The following is a 24482-nucleotide window of genomic DNA, read 5'->3' as shown; positions in this document are numbered from 1 at the left end:
CCCGCCTCGGCCTCCTAAAGTCTATTCTGTTTTTATAGAAAGACTAAACACCCTCTTATTCACAGGCAGTTTTGATGATGGTAGTTTGTCTCCAAATTACATATTGAATACAGTTAAAACCTTAATGAATAACATAAAAAGATTAACAGCCTGTTTTATGGGTCACATTGGTTATTCAAGGAGTCAACTGCCTAGTATGCATAAATTACAGCTGCAACAAAACTGAAATCAAGTGTGCTTCTGAAGACCTTGAAAAAGAAGTCTGACTTCTAAGACATTATCTACTGCTTAATACTGTTATTGATGGGAAATTCTTATATTGGGTTCATTTCTTTCCTTATAAAAACACTGATTTTTCTAGCGATATTTAACTTTAAAGATATTTTACTTCTTTAACCCTCAGAGAACTAGTATATTTCTGTAACTAACCAAAAAAAGAAAAAAAAAAAAAAAATCAGACATGTATCTTTGCCCATAGTTTCCAAAGGGTTAAAGTGCAGGAATTTTTCTATACTGTTATATAAGGCACTTATTCTACTTTTTTCTTAAAGGAAACTTTTTCTTTGGTTTCTTGTAACTTTTCAGTGAGTCTATCTTTTGTTTCTTCCATTTTCTCTGTGATAAGCTCCTTTGTCTCTTCCATCCTGTCCTGCAGATACTCCTTGACAGGTGGCGGTGTGGACATGTAGCCATGACTGTGCAGATACTTCACAGTGAAGGATGTTCCTCCCAAAGTCACGGTATACCGGGCAGGTGTTGCAATCTTAAGCAAAAAGCAAACAGAGGCAAATCAAAACCTGTTTATTACTGCCATCTTAAGCAAAGACAAGCTAAAATTAAAATTATTTGTAATAACCAATCAGCTAATCACAAAGCTAACGTAGTAACATCCTATATGGTTTTCCCTAACAAGAGACACTTCTGTAAACTCATTTTATGAACGTTTGTCCCCTACACAATCCTGACCCAGATAACAGAATCATAGCACTGATGTCCCTAATCAAAGGCTAGTAAACCTGTGGGGCAGATCAACCTGGAAATCAGAAAGAGGGCTCAGTATCATTAACAATAACAAAGCAGCACATGTTTCTATTCCTTAAAACCCCTGCCATCCTGCCAATGCTTTCTATCTGGAGCTGAACTAGAACTGAACATCTTCAAATGGGGAGAGGCAGAGCGTGAATCCACTCTCTGCTGGATTTAGGTTAGCTTCACTTCAAAATCCCGTCCTTTGACTTTTCCAGACTTATGCTACCTTCTCATCACAATCTACCCTGAGTCTCAAATCCTAGTTAGTCATTTACATGAGGCCAAAAGTGGTAAAATGGCACACCTGCCGCAGACATGCACAGGTTTAATGTTAATCAGAGCTTTGAGGACCAATACTAAATAGCAGATGACTAGTCAAAGAGAACCATAAAAGCAAAAAGGCTGCATCACATTCTGAGTCAAAAATCAGGCAGGACACAGTGGCTCATGCCTGTAATCCCAGCACTTCGGGAGGCTGAGGTGGGTGGATCACCTGAGTTTAGGAATTCAAGACCAGCCTGGCCATGGTGAAATCCAGTCTCTACTAAAAATACAAAAATTAGCCAGCTGTGGTGATGGGCACCTGTAATCCCAGTTACTGTACTTGAGAGGCTGAAGCAGAAGAATCCCTTGAACCTGGGAGGCAAAGGCTGCAGTGAGCTGGATCGCACCACTTGCTCCAGCCTGGGTGACGAGTGAAACTACACCTCAAAAAAAAAAAAAAAAAAAAAAAAAAAAATCATAGGCATTGGCAGGTACAATAGCTCACACCTATAATCCCAGCGCTTTGGGAGGCTGAGGCAGGAGGATTACTTGAGCTGAGACGTTCCAGACTAGTCTGGGCAATATAATGAGACCCTGCCATCTCTAATAAAAGAAAAGAAAAATTAGCTGGGAGTTGTGGCATGTGTCTGTAGTCCCAGCTACTTGGGGGCTGATGCAGGAAGACTGCTCAAGTCTGGGAGTTCAAGACTGCAGGGAGCCGTGATTGCATCATTGTACTCCAGCCTGGGAAACAGGGCAAGACCCATTCTCAAACAAAACAAAACCAAACCCATAGGTATGCTGTATAACAAAACTCTGAAAGAGCTGTCTGCTTTATCTCTAATTTCTCTCCTAAACTCACATTAAGCAAGCTTTTACTCCTACCTCTTCACCAAAACTGCTTTCAAAGTCACAGTGACCTCTACAAAACTAAATCCAGCTGTCAATTTGGAATCAGCTCCTGGACCAGTGGAACTGCCTGAGACAGCTTTCACTTGGCTCCAGGTCCTCAATTTGCTGGAGAGTTCCTTCTAGTTCATGGCAGCTTCTCATTTTTGCCAATTCCTCCCCATTCACCCACCTCTGAACATGGTGTGACAACAATCAATCCCCGGACCTCTTATTTTCTCCACCTATCTCACTCTCTTAGTTGTCTTTAGTGCCATCTACACATTGATGATTCTTAACTTTAATCTCCAGGCTGAACCTTTTCCCTGAATTCCAGTATCTACAACTACCTCCACTTGCGTGTCTAATAGGATCTCAAAACTTAATGCAGACATGAGTCACTTAATAGGGATACGTTCTGAGAAATGGGTCATTAGGTGATTTTGTTGTGTGAAACATCACAGAGTGTACTTAGACAAACCTAGATGGTATAGTCTTCTGCACACTCAGGCTATAAGGTATAGCCTATTGCTCCTAGGCTACAAACCTGTACAGTACGCTACTGTGCCGGATACTGCAGGCAATTATAAGACTAGGGCATTTGTATACCTAACCTATCTAAAATATGGAAAAGGTATTGTAAAAATACGATATTTGTAAAACATGGGACCTATGGGACCATCACTGTCTATGCAGTCCATAGTCAGCCGAAATGTCAATGGGTGGCATGTTCAAAACTGACCCTCGATCTTCAACTGTCCTACTTCAAACCTGCTCCTCTCAAAGTCTTCCTCATCTCAGAAAATGGCAATTCAATTCCTCCAGTTGCTCAGGCCAAAAAATTACAAGAAAGCTTCAACTCCTCTTCCTTTTCCATAATTTACATCCAAATCATCAGAAAACAGCAGCAGCCATGACTTTAAAACATATCCAGAATCCAGCTACTTCCTGCTACCACTTGGGTTCTGGCCATTACTGCCTCTCACCTCAAATACTGTAAGCACCTCACACAAGGTCCCTTGGCTTTTCCCCTGGTCCTGCCATGGTCTGTTAATATAGCAGCCAAAGTAATTCTGATGGAACAGAGGCAGGATGCTTAAAATTGTCCAATGGCTTTCCATGTCCTCAGAGTGAAAGCTGAAGTCCTTGTTAGGGCCTATAAGACTGCCCTGATATGATGACAGGCCATTCTCTACCCTGTTCACCAACTCTAGCCACACCGGCTTCCCCAGATCCCTGAAATTCTCCTGGAATCCTGAAGCCTCAGGACCTTGCCGTTGGAGTTTTCTGTTTGGAATGCTCCTCCCCCTTGGAGAAGCAACTCTCTCACCTTCTCAGCAAGGTATGCCATCTCCCATTGAAAAACAAATAAATACCACAAACACACCCCCGTCCCTGGTTTCCTTTCTTAGCACTTACCATCATCTACATACACATACTTTGTGTGCACACACGTTTTTAACTTTGTCTTGTCTCCCCACCCCACCACCATTCTCTACACTATCAGCTACACAAGGCAGGTATTTTTCACTGTCTTCTTTGATTAGCTTATTCCCAGTACCTAGAATGGTACTTGGGCGTATTTCAAAGAGATTATGAGGTAGTGAGTGCATACATCCTGCAGCCAACTGCCACCAGACCATTCATGCTATACTTCATTTTGGGGCTTTGTCTTGATGAAGCAGTAAGTCTGTGTTTGTTGTTCTATTTGAGAAACTGTGGGTTACAGATAATATACAGGAGAATCCCCTCCGTATCTCCTACACTACAGAGGAGTAGAGGGGGGAAAACACCACTGGCACTCATCTCCCTACCATGAAGCCTACAGCTTCATTTCCAATCCCAACTCTACAAACATTGTATTCACCTACAGAACACAATACCAGGCGCAGTGAAAAAACAAGAAAGAAGACATGATTCTGAATTCCTGGGAGCTCCTAATCAAATAAAGAAAACAAACAACACCTAGCACAGACTGTGCTATCAACTGTTATGCTATGGGAGTGGGATAAAAGCAATTAAATTAGGGGAGGTATACATTATCATGGTAGTTTGACTTATTCGAGTTAAAATTATACCTACCATAACTAGAAACTTGATAATTAATTTAATATACTTTAATGTAGAAAAACTCAACATTAACTGTTAGCTCTCTCATCAAAATTATAATAAAAGAGGAAATCTACCAAAATTTCAGAGGATGCTAATAAGGATGACAGGATAAAACAATGCTACTTTTGAGTAATGCAATAAAACTGTAATTCTTAGATATTCTTATAAAACAGAAGTAAAATAAAATAACATCTAGTTTCTAAGCGTTTTCAACTTTCCTAGGTAAAAGTTTCGTAGACCCTCATAAATATTGGTCAATTCAGAGAATGATATTAATATGGCTAAATTCCACAATTTACAGTGAAATCTTCCCTTCCAAAATAAAAACACACAGGCATAGAAGCTATCAAGATGATGTCTGAATCCAGAGAATATAAAGATTTCAACTTGTAAAATAAAACATATGTTGGGTTAAGATCTAACAAAAAACAGTTTATTATGTAAGACATAAGACAATTTGGATTAAACCTATTTTACTTGCTAAGAAAAGATGAACTATTATAAACAGTAAAATAAATGCTAAATTTTGCTGACAAGTCAGGTGGCACGCAGATCACTGAATAAGGAAAAACAAATATAATTATGTCTTAAAATAATCCTATCTCCATTTATCAATAGGAGCAATGTCAAACAGATGACCCCTACCATGGAAAAACACAAAAGCCTACCAATTATCTGATCACAGCAAGTTATGAATGATCTACCAATTTTTAAGACATTTCTTCCTAAAACCTAAAAAGTAAAACATTTTACTTCCACTTTAAAATTCTGTTATTTTACATTAGTCACCAGACACATCAGAGATGAAATACAATGTTTTAAGTTACAAAACAAGATTGGGAGCTAACATGGAGTCTCATAGGGAAGTGAGTAGGTCACTGGTGAGGTCTGAGGAGCAATGGGTTTGTAAAAGTACCCACCTTAAACATGGCATACGCTGTCAGTGCATTTACACTCTGGGAGTTTTTCAGGATGTTTACCACACTGTCAGGTAACCCAATGAGTTCTAGAAAAGGAACGAGATTCACTCCTCTACGAAGAAAAAAAAAAAAGGTTATTTTCATATACATAAACTTAAAGCTATTTTCCAAACTTATCTGAAAATACCAAAACCACACTATAATTTTATTAATTACATTTTGCTTACATGCTGATTGTGCATTATCAAGCCCTTTAGCTTCACCCTAAGAGAACATCTTACTTGATGTACAATATGCAACATGCACACACATATCACATCATGTGGTATCTTACTGCCTACTTCTATTTGCTTCTGCACTTGGGCAACCCAGTTAGTATGTTTAGAAAAATAGAAGCATTTATTAGAGTAAAATTGACAGCTTTAAGTAAACTATGAGAAAGGATGAGAATCATTTGCCTGGTCTTAGTTTCCTCAACCTTAGATTCCTCCAACTCACATTTTAAGGTCTAAGATTTTTACCTTTAAAATTACATGTAATTTTGTGTAAAATTGCATTATAAATGTAAGAGGTATTTTAACATCACTTATTATTATGAGAATGTGTTATTATGCAAAAAAATATATGACACTATGGGTTTGATGAAAACTTCAATTACTCTTAAAGGATGCTTCCATTCTATTAACAGACAAGGCAGGTGAAGCAGCAATTACTATACATTATGACAAATTTCTGGAGGGAGGAGAGGCAGAGAAGTCTCCAACCTGAGCCACGACTTATTTCCAGTTTCCTGATTATCAACGTTCCCCATCCCTGGCTTCTTTATTTCCAGTTTCCCGATTATCAACATTCCACATCCCTGGCTTCTTTATTTCCAGTTTCCGGATTATTGACATTCCTGAGTCGCAACCTCTTTATTTCCAGTATCCTATTATTAACATTTTGCCACAATGGCTGTTGCTCTCATGGACATTGTAACTCTTTACCCCTAAATCGGAAGGAGGACATTCGCCTACATAAATGCAACATTTATAACATACATCTAGATTACAGTTTCCTAGATTGTCCCAGTGTTTCCCTTATGGCTATTTTTCCTGCCTCTCTAGTCTCCTTTTCTCTAGAAGTACTTCTCAGCACTCTATGGTGGAGGAGGGCAGGTAGTCTTTCTTGACATTGAGATTTGTGAAGCATCTAGACCCGCTGCTTGGTAGGACATCTCTCAACTTGAGTTTGTCTGATTGTTTCCTCAAGATGAGATTCAGGTTAAGTATTTTCCCACAGGAAAACGACAGAGTGGATACTGTCCATCTACCACATCACAATAGGGGGCACATAAGGCCAGTCTGTCCTATCCTTGGTATTACAGAGTTTGCCTCTTGGTGAAGGCAAGGATCCATAAGAGACCTTCACTGTAAAAGCAGCTTTTCTTATGTCATTAAGAAAGAGCATTGCCTGGATCCATTCTGTAAACTCTTTATTTTTAATATTAACTAGGGAAAAGATGTCCCAGTCTGTGACTTCACCATAATACTACACAGTCAGGGAGCAACCTTAACAGATATGGCTGATCATCCTCAGTAAAGGACTATTAAAATTACTTATTATCAGAAGTCAGAGGAAACCAGAACAACTTAAGGAAACTTTAAAGAGATAAATTAAAAAATAAACTATGAGTCCAATCTCATTTCTATCTTCATTCTTTCTTCTATCTCCAGTTTCAATTATTTTTCAAATCTCTTTCTAGATAGCAACTAAATCTCATTAAAAAAAGGTTTAACAGCATAGCCATTACTCAATGAATTTAATCAAGCCACTAAAATAACTATGCATGGTAACATCCTGCCATAACATGCTAATTATGTCTTCTAGTACCAATCCAATTACGAAATTATTCCATTATTTCCTAATTCCAATTAAGCCCAGTATATTAAATCTATATATTTAGCAGCAATCATGAAGGAAAAAAAAACATTTGGCCAAATATGAAAGTGAGTTATTAAAACCACCATCACCACCATTTATCACAAAGATCAGATAACAATACTTTGGGAGGTGAAATGGGTATACCGCTTAAGCCCTGGAGTTCCAGACTAGCCTGGGCAACACAGCAAGACCTTGTCTGTATAAAAAATTAAAAATAAAAGGTCATACAACAATGGACTGAGACATCAAGCACAAGCTGTGTCATCGCTGGCATGCATCTTTTGTCAGATGAAGCAAGCATCTAGTTCCACTTATTTCTAAACTGTTGAATTGATGACTTTTCTTAAAAATAACTTCCATTTCCTCTGGAATTACTGAATGTGAAGTACTAATGAGGGTCTGATTCAAACAAACATCCACTGTTTGTCACGTTCTACTTTGAAGTGCCCACGGTCAGCCAAGAATCTGTGCTTCAAAAATTGCCAGCTTTACAACTGTTTCCACAGATGAAGAAACACACAAAGGAAAAGTATATTCACCGTCTGGATAAAGTACAGTAGAAATCAATCAGGGGTTTGCCTCAGAGTGAGTTTGTAATTTTAGGAACTTGAGGTCTCAAACACAAGGCATCTAAATGCATGGACCACACCATCATTGGTGAGTCACATTTGATCAAACAAAGCACTTCTAGACAGAAGACATCAGATCTCTGCAAGGCTTTGCCAGATAGGAACAGCAACGAAGCTTGGTTTAAAATAAAATCTATTAGCACGCACAATTTAGAACTCCCTGAAATAAAGTATTTCAAAAGCCCAAGAACTTCATCACTGTGTTAACTAAATATAGAATGACATTTTGCTCTAGGGTGTCTAGAAAGGCAGTAATGCGAGCTGTCAGAGTAACTAAGACAAACACTGGTCAGTAATGTAGCATGATGTCAAATGCTCATCTTTCCAGCTACAAACTATTTTTCTCCCTTTCTTTTAATAGTAAGTAGGCAACAAACAAATAACACAGAACTTTTTCCACCTAAAACAAACAACACTAAAATATAGACTCTTGTCAGGTGAATTGAAAATCTGTATTTAGTATAATCAACTTCATTTTTACAATACAATCATCCTACAGTGAAAATATTCAAATTCCTTTTTCCTTCATTCATGAGTTCGGCTTTCTTAAGCATTACTTGTGATTAAGATCTTCGTTTAGGAACAAATCAACTTTCAATTTTTGAAGGATCTAATAAAAACTTTAAGAAGGACTGTTCTGGAAAGCAACCCATCCTGCCCATTATAAATTCGCTATGTGATGCTATCACAGAATTGACTCAGTGGTTATGGAGGGCAGTAGTGGTGCTCTGGCAACCAGATTCCCATGCTAACAGCCCCAAAGCAAGGTGTAATGAGGAAGGGTATAATTTTAAAGTTGATAGCTAGCTGTACCACGATGTTTACATATAAGCATTCTGAAAAAAAAAAAAAAAGAAGGGGGAAGATAAAACTAAGAAAGTTGCATTTCACAGGGGCTGACACAATATCACCCACAATTGCTTTAGCTGCCACACAGCATTATTATGGGTCTACTTTTTTAGTTACAGAACTTTTACCAAAAAGAATAAGAAAAAGTAAAAGGAACAAAAGTATTCTTCTTAATAGCCCAAATGAGAATCTCATATTCAATTAATTAAAAGCTTGAATTTCTCCCTTTAAGGCCAGCCAGGAGGCTGAATGCCTTGCCTTATGGGCAACCTGACAAGGGCAAAGGAAACAAGTATTTTTCATGTCATCTTTCACAGACTGAATCATAAGAATCCTCCATGTCTCAAAAAAGAAAATTTAATATGTGGAAATCTATTCATTACAAAGCAGAACTGAATGCCTATAATAACTTTTGATCAAAATGGTAACTTTATGTTCTGTTAAAAAACTAACAGCAGTTTTAAAGATTTCTATAAATATTAAATATGTCCAAAAATGTCATTAATAAACAAAGAAACAATTCCATAAAATATACACATAAGACTCTTCTGCAAGGAAAGATACAATTCTTAAACAAAATGATATGCAACGAAGAAGGATATAATTGAATAACAGGAATGTAAATGTAAAGATATAAAGTGAAACAGAACAGCATCAATTACACAAGGTGAAAAAAAAATTCTTTTAGAAATTTTGTCTAGAAATCTACGTGATCCTGTTTCCCCAAAATAAGGAGTTTCTATCCCACCTTCTTGGAAGAGGTATAACTTAGTCTGCAACAGGGTGCTTCTAAGGAGTGAGCTTTATGTACAACACTAACCGTATTTTGTTAATGTCTCAATGTCAGGCTGTTAAATACAATCAAGCACTGAAAATCGCCCAACTCTGGAAAGTATAAAATAATTCTCAATCCATCAGGCGAGTACTGAAGTGTCTAAGTCCTTCATGCACACCGGGACACTGAGGAATGGGCACTTGGCCGACTAGTGGCAGAAATGGGAAATCAGCAGTCCTGCGCCTAAAGCAGTATGAAGCAAATAACTTACCTTAAGGGAAAGGCACAGTATTAACAAGGGAGATGCATTTAAATTTGTATGTTTCAAAACACTGGGAGGTTCGACCTGCAAGTTTCACTTCTGAAAAGAACAAAAGACCTTCCTTTGACACTTACTGGACTTGCATAATACCAGTGCAAACAGATTAGTAGCCAAGCTTTAGCACAATATTCTGAATCTCCCACCAAAACCATACAAATGCAAAATAGGTATCTTTTCACATTTATGAACATTCTAAGAAATATATAATTGTGGAGTCATGCTGCCGCCATTTCTGAAATTTGATCATTTTATGTCTGTGGTCTCCTGAATGCCAGGATGAAATCTGCATACAGGAGTGTGTGCTTTGAGATAACACACACCTAACTGCGTTTTTAGTCCAGGCACCACCTCTTACCCGCTGAGTTATTTTGGGAAAAGCTGAACTATTTTTACTTCTCCTTGCCTAATCTGTTTTCTCATTCATAAAATGGGTGTAATTGTGTAACTTGCTTTATATGGTTGCTGGGAAGATTAGACAACAGTTAAAAATTTCTCCAGATGCGTGCTCCAAACAGTAAGCAAATGTTAGCTATTATTATTAAAATGTGAAAAAAGCAATGAAAAGTAGTTATCCTCCATTGATGAAAAACATTAAAGCATTTAAAAATCTTTAAATCTAAGGCTATCTGGGCTGGGCACAGGGACTCATGCCTGTAATCCCAGCACTTTGGGAGGCAGAGGCAGGCTGATCACCTGAGGTCGGGAGTTCAAGACCAGCTTGACCAACATGGAGAAACCCCCTGTCTACTAAAAATACAAAAAATTAGCCAGGCATGGTGATGCATGCCTATAATCCCAGCAGCTCGGGAGGCTGAGGCAGGAGGATTGCTTGAACCTGGGAGGCGGTGGTTTTGGTGAGCCGAGATCATGCCATAGCACTCCAGCCTGGGCAACAAGAGCAAAACTCTGTCTAAAAAAAAAAACCTAAAGCTATCATTAGTACAATTTAAAAGATAGGGAAAGGCATTCAACTAAGCAAAAACTTACTTCAAGGCTGCATAATAAAATGTTCCAAACCAAACACCAGAAGTTATTAGATGCACCGGAATCAAAACTTTTCCATACTGTCTAAATGTTTTCTTGAATCGTTGATAAAGACTAATAGATTTGTCTTGTAAAGGATCAGGCTCTTCCTTTTTTTCCGGAGTTCCGTGCGCTGTGCCACGGGATGAAAAATCCCTCCTGGATGAAACACACTGCTTCCCTTGGTTATGGTGAAGGACTGGTGGTTGGGGCGGATGAGCATCCAATGGCCTCCTTTCCTTTGCAACACACTGGGCAGCAGATAAATGCAACCATTGTTTTTGAGGACCTTGCACCAAAACCACTTTGGATTCAGCATTGCACAAAAGTAAAGGTCTCTTTACATTTTGACAGTGTCCAAAAAGACCAGCTTTATGTAGTTCCAAGCATGTCCTGCGTGCCAGTTGAGATACAATCCGTGGCACATTCCATTGCATTTTGAAGAGTGTTGATAGGTTTCAGCTTCTACAAAGACAAATTTTTTAAAAAATTAGATAATACTTAGGTTTCCATTTTAAATCAATTCATTTGAAAATCAATCATTTTTAGGAAGTAAAAAGACAGACATTGCTACATAATCCACAGAAATTGATATTAGGGTATACAGTTTAAGCACAGTGTAATTTTAAAATCTCATAAAGGCCAGGCACGGTGGTTCACAACTGTAATCCCAGCCTTTTGGGAGGCCAAGGCGGTTGAATCATCTGAGGTCAGGAGTTCAAGACCAGCCTGGCTAACATGGCGAAACCCCATCTCCACTAAAAATACGAAAATTAGCCAGGCATGGTGGTGGGTGAGGTTGAGGCAGAAGAACTACTTGAACCCGGGAAGCAGAGGTTGCAGTGATCTGATATCGTGCCACTGTCCTCCAACCTGGGTAACAAAGCAAGACTTCATCTCAGAAAAATTAATGAAATAAATATGTCAGGTGCAGTGGCTCACACCTGTAGTCCCAGTACTTTGGGAGTCTGAGGCAGGCAGATCACTCGAGGTCAGGAGTTCGAGATTAGCCTGGCCAACATAGCAAAACCCTGTCTCTACTACAAATACAAAAATTGGCCAGGCACAGTGGCATGTGCCTGTACTCCCAGCTACTCAGGAGGCTGAGGCATGAGAATCACTTGAACCCAGTAGGTGGAGGTTACAGTGAGCTGAGATTGTGCCACTGCACTCCAGCCTGGGTGACAGAGTGAGATGCCATCAAGGGTGACAGAGAGAGATGCCATCAAGGAAAGGAAAGGAAAGGGGAACGGGGAACGAACAGGCGACAGAATGACGGAGCGACATGCCATCAAGGGGAGGGAGAGGGGAAGAAAGGGGAGGAGAAAGGGAAAAGGAAGGAAAGGAAAAGATTGTTTCCCGTTATCTGTGTTAGAAAAAGGAAAAAATTAAAAAAAAAGGACAGAAAAGAGAAAATAAAATCTCATGAAACACACCATCTAAATTTGATATGGTAAACCAGTCCAGCATGGGGAATGTTTTGAGGCCTCTTATTCTATAAAGAAGTAGTGTAGTATAGTGGGTGAAAAAATAAGATCTGGGATCTGATGCTTTGGGGACATAATTCCACATAATTCCCTTTCAGACTCCAAGCCCAGGTCCACTAGTAAAATGAAGATTACTTCACAGGTAACTTCTGTTACCAGAAATTACACAAAATTTCTGATGTAAAGATGCTTCTGTAAACTAATGAGCATTGTGTTAGTTATGAAAATGTTAAGATCTGATGAATAGTTGATATTACTATTTATACTATAATGCCTTTGGACTAAGTTATCAAGTTATAAATCACTTATATTATTGAATGGTGAGAAGAGAGAGTCTGGTACTTATCTTCTTTTTCCCTCCATATTAATAGTGGAGAGAAAAAAAAAGTATACAGTGATGTCTCACTATCTGATCTGGCATCAGCATAGAACAAAGATTTACAAGACAGCCAGGCACAGTGGGTTGGGCTTGTGGCTTCAGCTACTCGGGACGCTCACATGGGAGGACACTTGAGGCTACAGTGCACCTGTGAACAGCTACTCCATTCCAGCCTGACCATACAGCAAAACTGTCTTTTTTTTTTTTTTTTTTAAAAAAAAAAAAGCTATAGAGACAGATAACCCAGATCAGTGGTTGCCATGTGTTGAGAAGAGGTTGACTGCAAAGGGGCCACACAAGACATTTTTAGGGTAATAAAACAGTTTTGCAAAATACTGTGGTGGTAGAAACATGACTGCATTTGTCAGCACTCACAGAAGGTACATTTATTCTAACTAAGATATAATATATTATAAACCTAAGTGAAATTTACTGTATACAATTTTTAAAAAAATCAACCAGGATATGGGGAGATTCCAGTGGAATCCAGACTAACAAATCTGTGTTACAAATATATGACATAACCTGACTAAAATGGCTGGGGAAAAAGAAGCTGACCTAAGTAACTTTGGGAATGTGTTTTAACTGGATGCTGTAAGGCTAAAGCAAAATCAACTGTGCATAAATGCTTTTCTTTAATTGGTCACTATGTTTCAGGTAGGGGTATGAGTTAGCAGTTCTGGAACTACTTTACATGTATACTAAGGCTGAACAAATAAGTAAATAAATTGTAGCTAATGGAAGCCAGCTTTCTCACTGTCAGAGAAAGAAGTCACCAAAGAGCAAGCAGAGAAGAATGGAATGAATCCTGTGGTTCTAAATAAAGTTGGCAATAACAATATTAATTCAATGTGTGTTTATACATGTGTGTGGGGTATGTGCATGTGTGTGTCCCATTTGAGACTCAGAGTTTAGGGTATTTATTGGGGGCTAGTCCTAAAAGGCACTCTCTGCCTGGCAACTACCAAAATGTCGGACTCTGAAGGAAGCAGTTATTCAGTGCCTCAAGTGGGCCAAACAGCCTTGTATAGGAGACTTTTCATGTTGTTTTGAGGAACTTTTCACAAGCCAAGTTCCCAGATGTCAGGCAAGAGTCAATCAAGNAAAAAAAAAAAAAAAAAAAAAAAAAGTGATATTGGAGATTAATTTCAGACAAAGCAGACTGCAAACATTCTTTCATTGTTAAAGAGGGGCATTTTATAACAATGATAATGAAGACATGAAGACATAACAATCTTAAAAATGTATATACCTAACAAGAGAAGATCAAAATAAATGAGGTGAAAATTGACAGAACAGAAAGGAGAAAAGAAGTTCACTTAGAGACGTCAATACTCCAGTCAGCCACCTTGATAAGCCCAGCAGGCAGAATGTCAGTAAGGATATAGTTAAACTAAACAACAATGTTAACCAATTTGATCGAATTGACATTTACAGAATATTCCATTCAACATCAGCAGAATACACATTCCACTCAAGTTCACATGGAACATTCAACAAGCAGACCCCATGGTGGGCCATTAAATATACTGTAACAAATTGCAAAAAATGAAAATTATGCAAGGTTATGTTCTCAAATTACTATAGAAGTAAACTAGAAATCATTAACATAAAGAGAGCTGGGAACTTCCACCCGCCCTCCAATTATGTGGAAATTAAACAGCACACTTCTCAAAAAAAAAAAAAATCTTCAAATGTCTAAAAATAAATTTAAAAATATTTTGAAGTAATTGAAAAAAATACAGCTTAACAAAATCTGTGCAATGCGGCAAAGCAGTGCTTTGAGGACTAAACTTTGTCCTTTTTCCTTTTACCCAAATTCCCATCTAAGGTATCTGGGGAGTCACACCCTACAAACCATGAAATTTCATCAGAGGGGTTTTATTTAACCCTATATAAATGGCTACTTTCCAACTTGTCTCTGGCATAACATCACATTACAGATAAAGAAGGAAATCAGAATATTTTACCCCAAAATATGTTTGTCATATTTTGAAATGATCCGGCAAAGCCATTTTCTTGGTGGAGAAAAACTGAATTTTTAAAGACTCTATTAACATAACCAGATCCCTGCCTCCAGTTCCTCACAATCCTGAAGTGATTAACTGAGTCTAGCACCTTTTAAAAGGTCCAAATAGGAAACATTTGCAATCTAACGTCTCTAAGGGCAGCCATCTTTGAGACTTGATCTATGTATTAAGAACCTTGGTATCCACAACCCTTTATCTTAATCCAGATGCTCTTTTCCATTGATTTCAGGTCTTTATATAGTAACTCTTCCAACCAATTGCCAACCAGAAAATCTTTTAATCCAGTTATGACCCATAAACTCCCACTTTGAATTGTCCTGGCTTTTCAGACCAAACCAATGTATACCCTTCATAATACCAACTGATGTCTTATGTCTCCCCAAAACGTTTAAAGCCAAGCTGTAACCCAACCACCTTAGGCATATGTTCTCAGAACTTCTTGAGACTGCCTTGCACCTTGGTCACTCATATCTGGTTCAAAATAGACCTCTTTAAACATTTCAGAGTTTTACTCTTTCATCAAAAGCTGACAGGAAGAATGCACATTATTAGAAAAGAAGATCTAAACTCAATAAGCTACCTCCTCAAGAAAATAGAGGAACGAAGCAAGCAGAAAGAAACAATAAAGATCAGAGCAGAATGCAAACAAGAGAAAAGGGAAACAAAAAATATCAACAAAACCGAAACCTAGCTCTTTTGGGGAAAAAAATCAGTAAAACTGATATATCTCTAGCCAGGATAACTGAGAGAGAAAACAAATGACCAATATTAGAAATAACTACTGATCCCACAGACAATTAAAAAAAAAAGGAATATCATGAATAATTTTAACTCTAAGCTTGTGAGCAAAGAAATGATCTTATCTGAGGAATATGAGTTTTTATAATTATCAGGACCAAAGAGACATTAAAATGAGACCGAAATCACACCTTACTTACCTCTCCTCACCAGCCCACTTCCTCTCAACTGTGCATTCACCTCTTGAAACTGTTATTGCCATAAGTAGCTATGAATTAACCTAATAATGCTATAATTCACAATCTATAGCTTAACAATGTATAGCCAATAACTAATCAATGCTACTTCTGTAAAACAGTGAGAATTCCTGGCAAACAACTCTATTAGTTCATTTCTCTTCCCCAATATTTTGTCTTTAAAAATCCACTTGTAACTGCTGCTAGTAAGTATGTATATTCAGGGCAACTTAAATCTATGCTCCTGGGTTGCAATCCTCAGGCTTTGCCCAAATAAACTCTACTTACAATCATTTTGTTTCAGCTTGTTTCAAGGTGACATACACAAATTTGATGACTTAGATGAAATGGACCACGTCCTTAAAAATACACAAACGGCCAAAACCCACACAAGGATAAATAAAAGACTTCAATAACCCTGTATTTATTATTCAATAGAGAAATGGAATCAATAATTAATAACCTTTCAAAAAAAAAAAAAAGAAATGAAATGAGGCTCAGATGATCTGACTAGTGAATTCTACCAAACATTTAAGGAAAAAATACAATTCAGAACACAAAGGCAGAGAAGACTTACTCATTCCATGAGGCCAAAAGTACCCTAATACCAAAACCAGCTACATATAATCCAAGAAAGGAAAACTACAGAATACCTCTTATAAACATAGAAAGTAAAAATCCTCAATAAAATATTAGCAAGTCAAATCCAACAATGTCGAAAATCATACACCCTGACCAAGTGGGATTTAATCCAGATATGCAAAGATAGTTCAACATTTAAGAATCAACTGATATATAAAAATGAAATTGTCATTTCCCAACTGACTGAATGGACCTCCTCTTGGCCAATGGGACCCCGGGGAAACCTTGGAAGCTCAGCTTCAGGTCATACGCCTGTTACAGGGGGGCAGGAGGGGGCTCTCTCTCACCCACTAGGAATGTCAGGTGATGGTTCAGCAATGATCACATTGCCTTTCCAAAAGTGATAAATTGGCAACAGGTGCCAGAGAGAGGCCAGTTCCTGATGGTCCACACCTGTTGCACTAAAGTGTTAAATGAATGCAGGCACCAGGAAAGCAAAAACGGCTTCCAATAAAATCTCAGGTATTGGACAAGTGAGCCCAGGCATACACATTAAGAGACAAAATGGCCGAGTATGACCTCCCAGGGACACTCCAGAGGAAAAGCGAAGAAAGCCTCAGATAGACATGCATACAACTTCCTAAACACACTGCATGTGCTTACTTCCCAAGTGTAAGGAGGGCACCGTACATGCAGGCAGCCCACCCTAAGGGAAGAATCATGGGAAAAGTGTGCAAGACACTGAAGTGGGCCAGACTATAAAGTCCTAGGATCATGGTCAAACACCGCACTTGCCCTTCATGTGCCCACTTGGGTCTCTCCTAAGCAGACTTTCTTTCCTGTTCTAAAGCCTTTTTGAATAAATTTCCACTTCTTTTCTAAAATTTGCCTTGGTCTCTTTTTCTTCCTTATGCCTCTCAGTCAAATTCTTTCTTCTGAGGAGGTAAGAAATGAGACTGCTGCAGACCCCAACGAATTCACCACTGCTATCTTTTGGATACCTTTCACCAGTAACACGCCCTTCAATACAACCTCCCTCGCTTGCATCACACCCCTCTCACTAACTTCCAATAGGCTTTCTTCCCTAGGAGATAAATAGAAACCAGCCCTTTAAAAGACTCCACACTGATAATGCTGATTACTAGCTTATCCTCCCAGTTACAGAACAAAGACGAGAGTAATTATTCCCATACAATGATATGGTCAGGAGGCAGAGAAATTCTAGGCAGATAGAAGCAGCCTCCAAGAAATATGGGATTATGTGAAAAGACCTAATGTATGCTTGATCAGTGTACCTGAAAATGATGGGGAGAATGAATCCAAGCTGGAAAACTCGCTCAAGGATATTATCCAGGAGAGCTTCCCAAGCCTAGCAATGCAGTCCAAATTTCGAATTCAAGAAATACAGAGAACTCCACAAAGATATTCCTCAAGAACAGTAACCCCAAGGCACATAATCGTCAGATTCACCAGGGTTGAAATGGAAGGGAAAAATGCTAAGGGCAGCCAGAGAGAAAGGCCAGGTCACCCACAGAGGGAAGCCAATCAGACTCACAGCAGATCTCTCGGCAGAAACCCTACATGCCAGAAGAGAGTGGGGGCCAATATTCAACATCCTCAAAGAAAAGAACTTTCAACCCAGAATCTTATATCCAGCCAAACTACGATTCATAAGTGAAGGAGAAATAAAATCCTTTGCAGACAAGCAATTATTGAGAGATTTTTGTCACCACCAGACCTGCCCTACAAGAGCTCCTGAGAGAAACACTAAGCACAGAAAGTAACAAGTTCCAGTCACTGCAAAAGCAAACCAGTTGGCAAAGACCAAAAATGCAATGAAGAAAATGAGTCAACTAATGGGAAAGAAAACCAGTCAGTAACAAAATGGCAGGATCAAATTCACACATAACAATATTAACATTGAATGTAAAAGGCCTAAAACGCCCCAATCAAAAGACACAGACTGGCAAACTGGATAAAAAGTCAGAACCCATCAGTGTGCTGTATTCAGGAAACCCATCTCACATACAAAGACACACATAGACTCAAAATAAAGGGATGGAAGACGATTTACCAAGCAAATGGAGAACAAAAAAAGTGGGGTTGCAATCCCAGTCTCTGATAAAATGGACTTCAAACCAACAAAGATCAAAAGAGACAAAGAAGGACGCTACATAATGGTAAAAGGATCAATCCAACAAGAAGAGCTAACTATCCTAAATAGATACGCCCCCAACACAGGAACACCCAGATACATAAAACAAGTTCTTAACGACCTGAAACAAGATTTACACTCCCACACAATAATAGTGGGAGACTTCAACACTCCACTGTCAATATTATATAGATCAACGAGACAGAAAATTAACAAGGATATCCAGGACTTGAATGCAGAGCTGGACCAAGCGGACCTAAGAGACATATACAGAACGCTCCACCCCAAATCCATAGAATATACATTTTTCTCTGCAACACATTGCACTTACTCTAAAATTGACCACATCATTGGAAGCAAATCACTCCTCAGAAAATGAAAAAGAACAGAAATCATAACAAACTATCAGACCACAGCGCAATCTGACTAGAACTCAGGATCAACAAACACACTCAAACCCATACAACCACTTGGAAACTGAACAACTTGTTCCTACGAGTGTCGACTGGGTAAACAATGAAATGAAGGCAGAAATAAAGATGTTCTTCAAAACCAACCAGAATGAAGACACAACTTACCAGATTCTCCGGGACATCTTTAAAGCAGTGTCCAGAGGGAAATTTATAGCAATAAATACCCACCAGAGAAGAAAGGAAAGATCTAAAATCAACACCCTATTGTCAAAATTGAAAGAGCTAGAGGAGCAAGATCAAAAAAAACTCAAAAGCTAGTAGAAGACAAGAAATAACTAAGATCAGAGCAGAACTGAAGGAGATAGAGACACAAAAAACCCTTCAAAAAAAATCAATAAATCCAGGAGCTGGTTTTTTGAAAAGATCAACAAAATAGAAAGCTAGCCAGATTAATAAAAAAGAAAAGGGAGAAGAATCAAGTAGATGCAATAAAAAACAATAAAGGGGATATTACCACTGATTCCACAGAAATGCAAACTACCATCAGAGATTACTACAAACAGCTCTACTCACACAAACCAGTAAACCAGGAAGAAATGGATAAATTCCTAGACACTTGTACTCTACCAAGACTAAACCAGGAGAAAGTTGAAACCCTGAATAGACCAGTAACAAGGGCTGAGGTAGAGGCAGCAATCAATAGCCTACCAACCAAAAAACATACAGGTCCAGACGGGTTCACAGCCAAATTCTACCAGACATACAAAGAGGAGGGAATCCTCCCTAACTCATTTTACGAGACCAACATCATCCTGATACCAAAACCAGATAGAGACTCAACTAAAAAAGAAAACTTCAAGCCACTATCCATGATGAACATCGACACAAAAATCCTCAATAAAATACTGGCAAACAGACTGCAACAGCACATCAAGAAACTTATCCATCATGACCACATAGGCTTCATCCCGGGGATGCAAGGCTGGTTCAACAAACGCAAATCCATAAATGTAATCCATCACATAAACGGAACCAAAGACAAAAACCACGATTATCTCAACAGATGCATAGAAGGCCTTCGATAAAATTCAACAGCTCTTCATGCAAAAAACTCTCAATAAACTAGGTATTGACGGAATGTATCATAAAATGATAAAAGCTATATATGACAAACCTACAGCCAATATCATACTGAACAGGCAAAAGCTGGAAGAACTCCCTTTGAAATCAGGCACTAGAAAAGGGTGCCCTCTCTCACCACTGCTATTCAACATAGTATCAGAAGTTCTAGCCAGAGCAATCAGGCAAGAAAAAGAAATAAAGGGTATTCAATTAGGAAAGGAGGAAGTCAAACTGTCTCTATTTGCAGATGACATGATTGTATATCTAGAAGACCCCATCGTCTCAGCCCAAAATCTTCTCAAACTGATAACTTCAGCAAAGTCTCAGGATACAAAATCAATGTGCAGAGAGCACAAGCATTCCTATACACCAATAACAGACAAACAGCCAAATCAAGAGCAAATTCCCATTCACAACTGCTACAAAGAGAATAAAATACCTAGGAATACAACAAAGGATCTAAAGGACCTCTTCAAGGAGAACTACAAACCACTGCTCAATGAAATAAGAGAGGACACACACAGATGGAGAAGCAGTCCATGCTCATGGTTAGGAATCGTGAAAATGGCTATCCTGCCCAAAGTAATCTATAGATTAAACGCTATCCCCATCAAGCTACCAATGACCTTCTTCACAGAACTGGCAAAAACCACACAGAGACATAGACCAATGGAACAGAACAGAGACCCCAAAAGAAACACCACACATCTACAACCATCTGATCTTTGACAAACCCAGCAAAAACAAGCAATGGGGAAAGGATTCCATGTTTAATAAATGGTGTTGGGAAAACTGGCTAGCAATGTGTAGAAACCAGAAACTGGACCCCTACCTGTCACCTTACACTAAAATTAACTCCAGATGGATCCAAGATTTAAACATAAACCATAATACCATAAAAACACTAGAAGAAAACCTAGGCGAAACCATTCAGGACATAGGCATAGGCAAGGACTTCATGACTAAAATACCAAAAGCAATGGTAATAAAAGCCAAAATAGACAAATGGGATCTAATTAAACTCCAGAGCTTCTGTACAGCAAAGAAACCATCCTTAAGAGTGAATCAGCAACCAACAGAATGGGAAAAAATTTTTGCAATCTACCCATCTGACTAAGGGCTAATATCCAGAATCTACAGAGAACTAAAACAGATACACAAGAAAAAACCAAACCACCCCATTCAAAAATGGGCGAAGGATATGAACAGACACTTTTCAAAAGAGGACATGTATGAGGCCAACAAGCACATGAAAAAATGCTCATCATCACTGGTCATTAGAGAAATGCAAATCAAAACTACATTGAGATACCATCTCATGCCAGTTAGAATAGCGATCATTAAAAAATCTGGAGACAACAGATGATGGAGAGGATGTGGAGATATAGGAACACTTACACAGTTGGTGGGAGTGTAAATTAGTTCAACCATTGTGGAAGACAGTGTGGCGATTTCTCAAGGATCTAGAAATAGAAATTCCATTTGACTCAGCAATCCCATTACTGGGTATATACTAGGTATATACCCAAAGAACTACAAATTGGTCTACTATAAAGACACATGCACACATATGTTCATTGCAGCCCTGTGTACAATAGCAAGGACCTGGAAGCAACCCAAATGCCCATCAATGATAGACTGGACAAAGAAAATGTGGTACATATACCCCATGGAATACTACACAGCCATAAAAAATGATGAGTTTGTGTCCTTTATAGGGACTTGCATGAATCTGGAAACCATCATTCTCAGCAAACTGACAGAAGAACAGAAAGCCAAACACCGTATGTTCTCACTCATAGGTGGGTGTTGAACAACGAGAACACATGGACTCAGGGAGAGGAGCATCACACACTGGGGGCAGTTGGGGGGGTGTAAGGGAGAGACAGCAGGGGGTGGGGAGGTAGGGGAGGTTGGGGAGGGATAACATAGGGAGAATTGCCAGATACAGTATGCACCTAAAGTAAAATAAATAAATTTTAAAAAAAGAAAAAGTAAAAAGGTTGTCCAAGTTTGTTGATAGTACTTTCTGGGTTCTTACTTTCCTACTTCCTAATGCACTGGCGGCTCCAATGTAATTTCTACTACATAATCCATCTCCTTCAGTCTATTCTGCTTTGGGTGACTTTCTAATTTCAGATTTGAACCACATAAACAAGCTGAATTAAGGATGCAGCCACTGCTAAATTCTTAATTTTCATAAAAGATTAAATTATGCCCCCTAGTGAATTCCCATGGAAGTTCATAATATTTCCTTAATTTCCAGAACAGTCTTAAAGGTCAAGTGTACCACTTAAAAAAAAATCAATGATCTTTCCAAAATCACTAGATAAACCTATTCATTTACACATATTTATATCTTTGTATCTTTTCAGAGGATCCAAATTTAAGGCGAGCCATGGTTATTATCTGTAATGGTGACATAAACTCAGAATCTACAGTTCCCTTCCATCCTTTCCTTTTCACTCTGGCAGGTTGCAATAAGAATGGAGACTTTGGCATCGGAAAGACCTGCGGGGTAACATTTTCTTAGCCTTCTCCTTATCAGTAAAATTGAATTATTCTTTTATCCTGTGTCATTTATGAGATAAATGAGATAGTTAATTGTCTAGCACTTACTATGCTATACCAATAATTATTTGTTCTAGCTCCCTCCTTCATCTTCTCATCCATGACCTTGTTAAACCAAGCTCATATTCTACTTTCATCTAAACTTTTGTAATTATTCAATTTGGGTGACCATGCAAAATCCTACTCTAAGGGTAAAAAAATTATTTTTCTCTCTCTAGTCTCACACTCAGTATAGGATACTTCTATGACTAGATGTGAAGGAGTTTTCCTCACACACAAGCAATTCTCCAGAGGACACCAACTGGGTGTCTTATAATTCCATTTAATTCTGACACTGTCTAACTTGAGTTATAGTCAGAATCCACAGGTCAAGGGCTCAGTCCCACAAGACGACTCCTGACTTCAGATGCAAATCACAAGCAGTAGGTTGTTACTCATACTTCTCAACATGCTATACATTCAGGTATCCACCTTGGGTTCAATTAATTTGATAAGCTTTCCATTGGAGAAACTACTGTGACAGAGTTAATAAGACTTACAAGCCAGGTTTTAAGCAGAATTATAGTTAGGCCCTGACCAAGATGCATGCACTGTTGCACTCTGGCCCACATCCCTGTAGCTGCTGCGAGTCACATAGCATGCTGAACCACCCGTTCCTCGCTGTTCCTATAGACAGAATCTCTGACACTGGACCTTTTAACCTAAGAATTGCTTAAGGTGTTTTCCAGATCCTGAATTCCAGCAAAATGGCTGACACCAAATTGTCTGACGACCCCAACCAAGGAACCAACTCAGGACGGGAATGTAGGTTCTTCATTACCCTGTCAGACGACTGCATCTCTCAGTTCTCGATTAATAAACAACCCCCATACTTTAGCCCATCACTTATTCAGATGCCTTAAAATCTCCATCCCCAAACCCCTCAGGGAGGCAGATTTTAGATTCTTAAAGCAAACTAAACATGGCCTGAGAAGGACTCCGTACTTCTGTATTTGAGTCCTTGAAGATGACCTGTAACCTAGCTTAACAGGTAGACAAGATTGAACTTAGGAGTAGCTGAGTCTTAGTCCATCCCAGCAGCTGACAATGCTTAAACCACTCATAGACTACTAAGTGTTTGAATAAGGCAAATGCCAACCATAGGCAATCCAGCTGTTTCTATACCTCGTTCTGATTTCTGTACATCATATTCCTTTTTTTTGGTGCTGTGAGTCTGGGGCTGTCTGATTTGCAAATAATTCTTTGTTCAATTAAGCTCCTTTAAATTTAATTCAGCCTAAGTTTTTCTTTTAACAGATGGTGTCAATAGTAGGACCCAAAGTAGAGCTTCTAATGACCCCCAGGAGCGCTGAACGAACAAGCAAGGTACCTGCTAGACCCATTTGTGTCCTTTAATCTCTCAGAGCAACTGGGGATTATGGTAAGTTCTTGCTCAGATTTCAGAGCTCTCTGGATTCATGTTTTGAGGTTTCGAGTTTCTTTGAGCAAATTTCTGATCCAAACTGGGTCTGGAAGTGACAACAGAAATTGGACTGAGTTCAGGATTGGATTGGATCTGGTAATTAACTGGTTTGGATCCAGTTAGAGGTGTCTTACAACTGACTGGGTCAGAAAGAAAGTGGTAGTAAATAGTAATATTGCAGGGGGTGTAAAATTTGGCTTTTAAAAATTTGCAAGGATTTTTGTGTTCTACCCCTCTGTTTAATTTTTCTTGTGTGTTTAGGCAGGGGAAAAAAAAAATCATTGGCTAAGTTAGTCAAGGGAAGCTGAGAGTAAAGCCAACATTTTAGGTAAAAATGGGATCTGGCCAGGCACAGTGGCTCACGCCTGTAATCCCAGCACTTTGGGAGGCCGAGACGGGCAGATCAGGAGGTCAAGAGATCGAGACCATCCTGGCCAACAGAGTGAAACCCTGTCTCTACTAAAAATACAAAAAAATTAGCTGGGCGTGGTGACACACGCCTGTAGTCCCGGCTACTCAAGAGGCTGAGGCAGGAGAATGGCTTGAACGCAGGAGGCAGAGGTTGCAGTGAGC

At 38.8% G+C, this 24482-nt stretch overlaps 1 protein-coding gene across 4 annotated transcripts in view; it reads right to left on the bottom strand.

Annotated features, from left to right (window-relative positions):
- FAM210A (family with sequence similarity 210 member A) overlaps positions 1 to 24482 on the bottom strand; it is a 51947-nt gene continuing 27465 nt past the window's right edge. For 3 of the 4 annotated variants that reach the window (XM_037727853.1, XM_017498510.2, XM_017498512.2), the window contains 3 exons: positions 10699 to 11196; positions 5214 to 5325; positions 1 to 763 (listed from right to left, as the gene is read on the bottom strand). In XM_037727853.1, the coding sequence (XP_037583781.1) occupies positions 530 to 763; positions 5214 to 5325; positions 10699 to 11171 (819 nt within the window). In that variant the 5' untranslated portion in view covers positions 11172 to 11196 and the 3' untranslated portion in view covers positions 1 to 529. Of the gene's footprint in view, positions 764 to 5213; positions 5326 to 10698; positions 11200 to 24482 lie in introns of all 4 variants that reach the window. The other variant, XM_017498514.2, reaches the window with a different exon arrangement.

This window comes from Cebus imitator, unplaced genomic scaffold (assembly GCF_001604975.1).
Source record: "Cebus imitator isolate Cc_AM_T3 unplaced genomic scaffold, Cebus_imitator-1.0 Scaffold242, whole genome shotgun sequence".
NCBI classification, from domain to species: Eukaryota; Metazoa; Chordata; class Mammalia; order Primates; family Cebidae; genus Cebus; species Cebus imitator.
The sequence above is the reverse complement of the archived record's forward strand: the minus strand, read 5'-3'. Positions and strand labels throughout refer to the sequence as shown.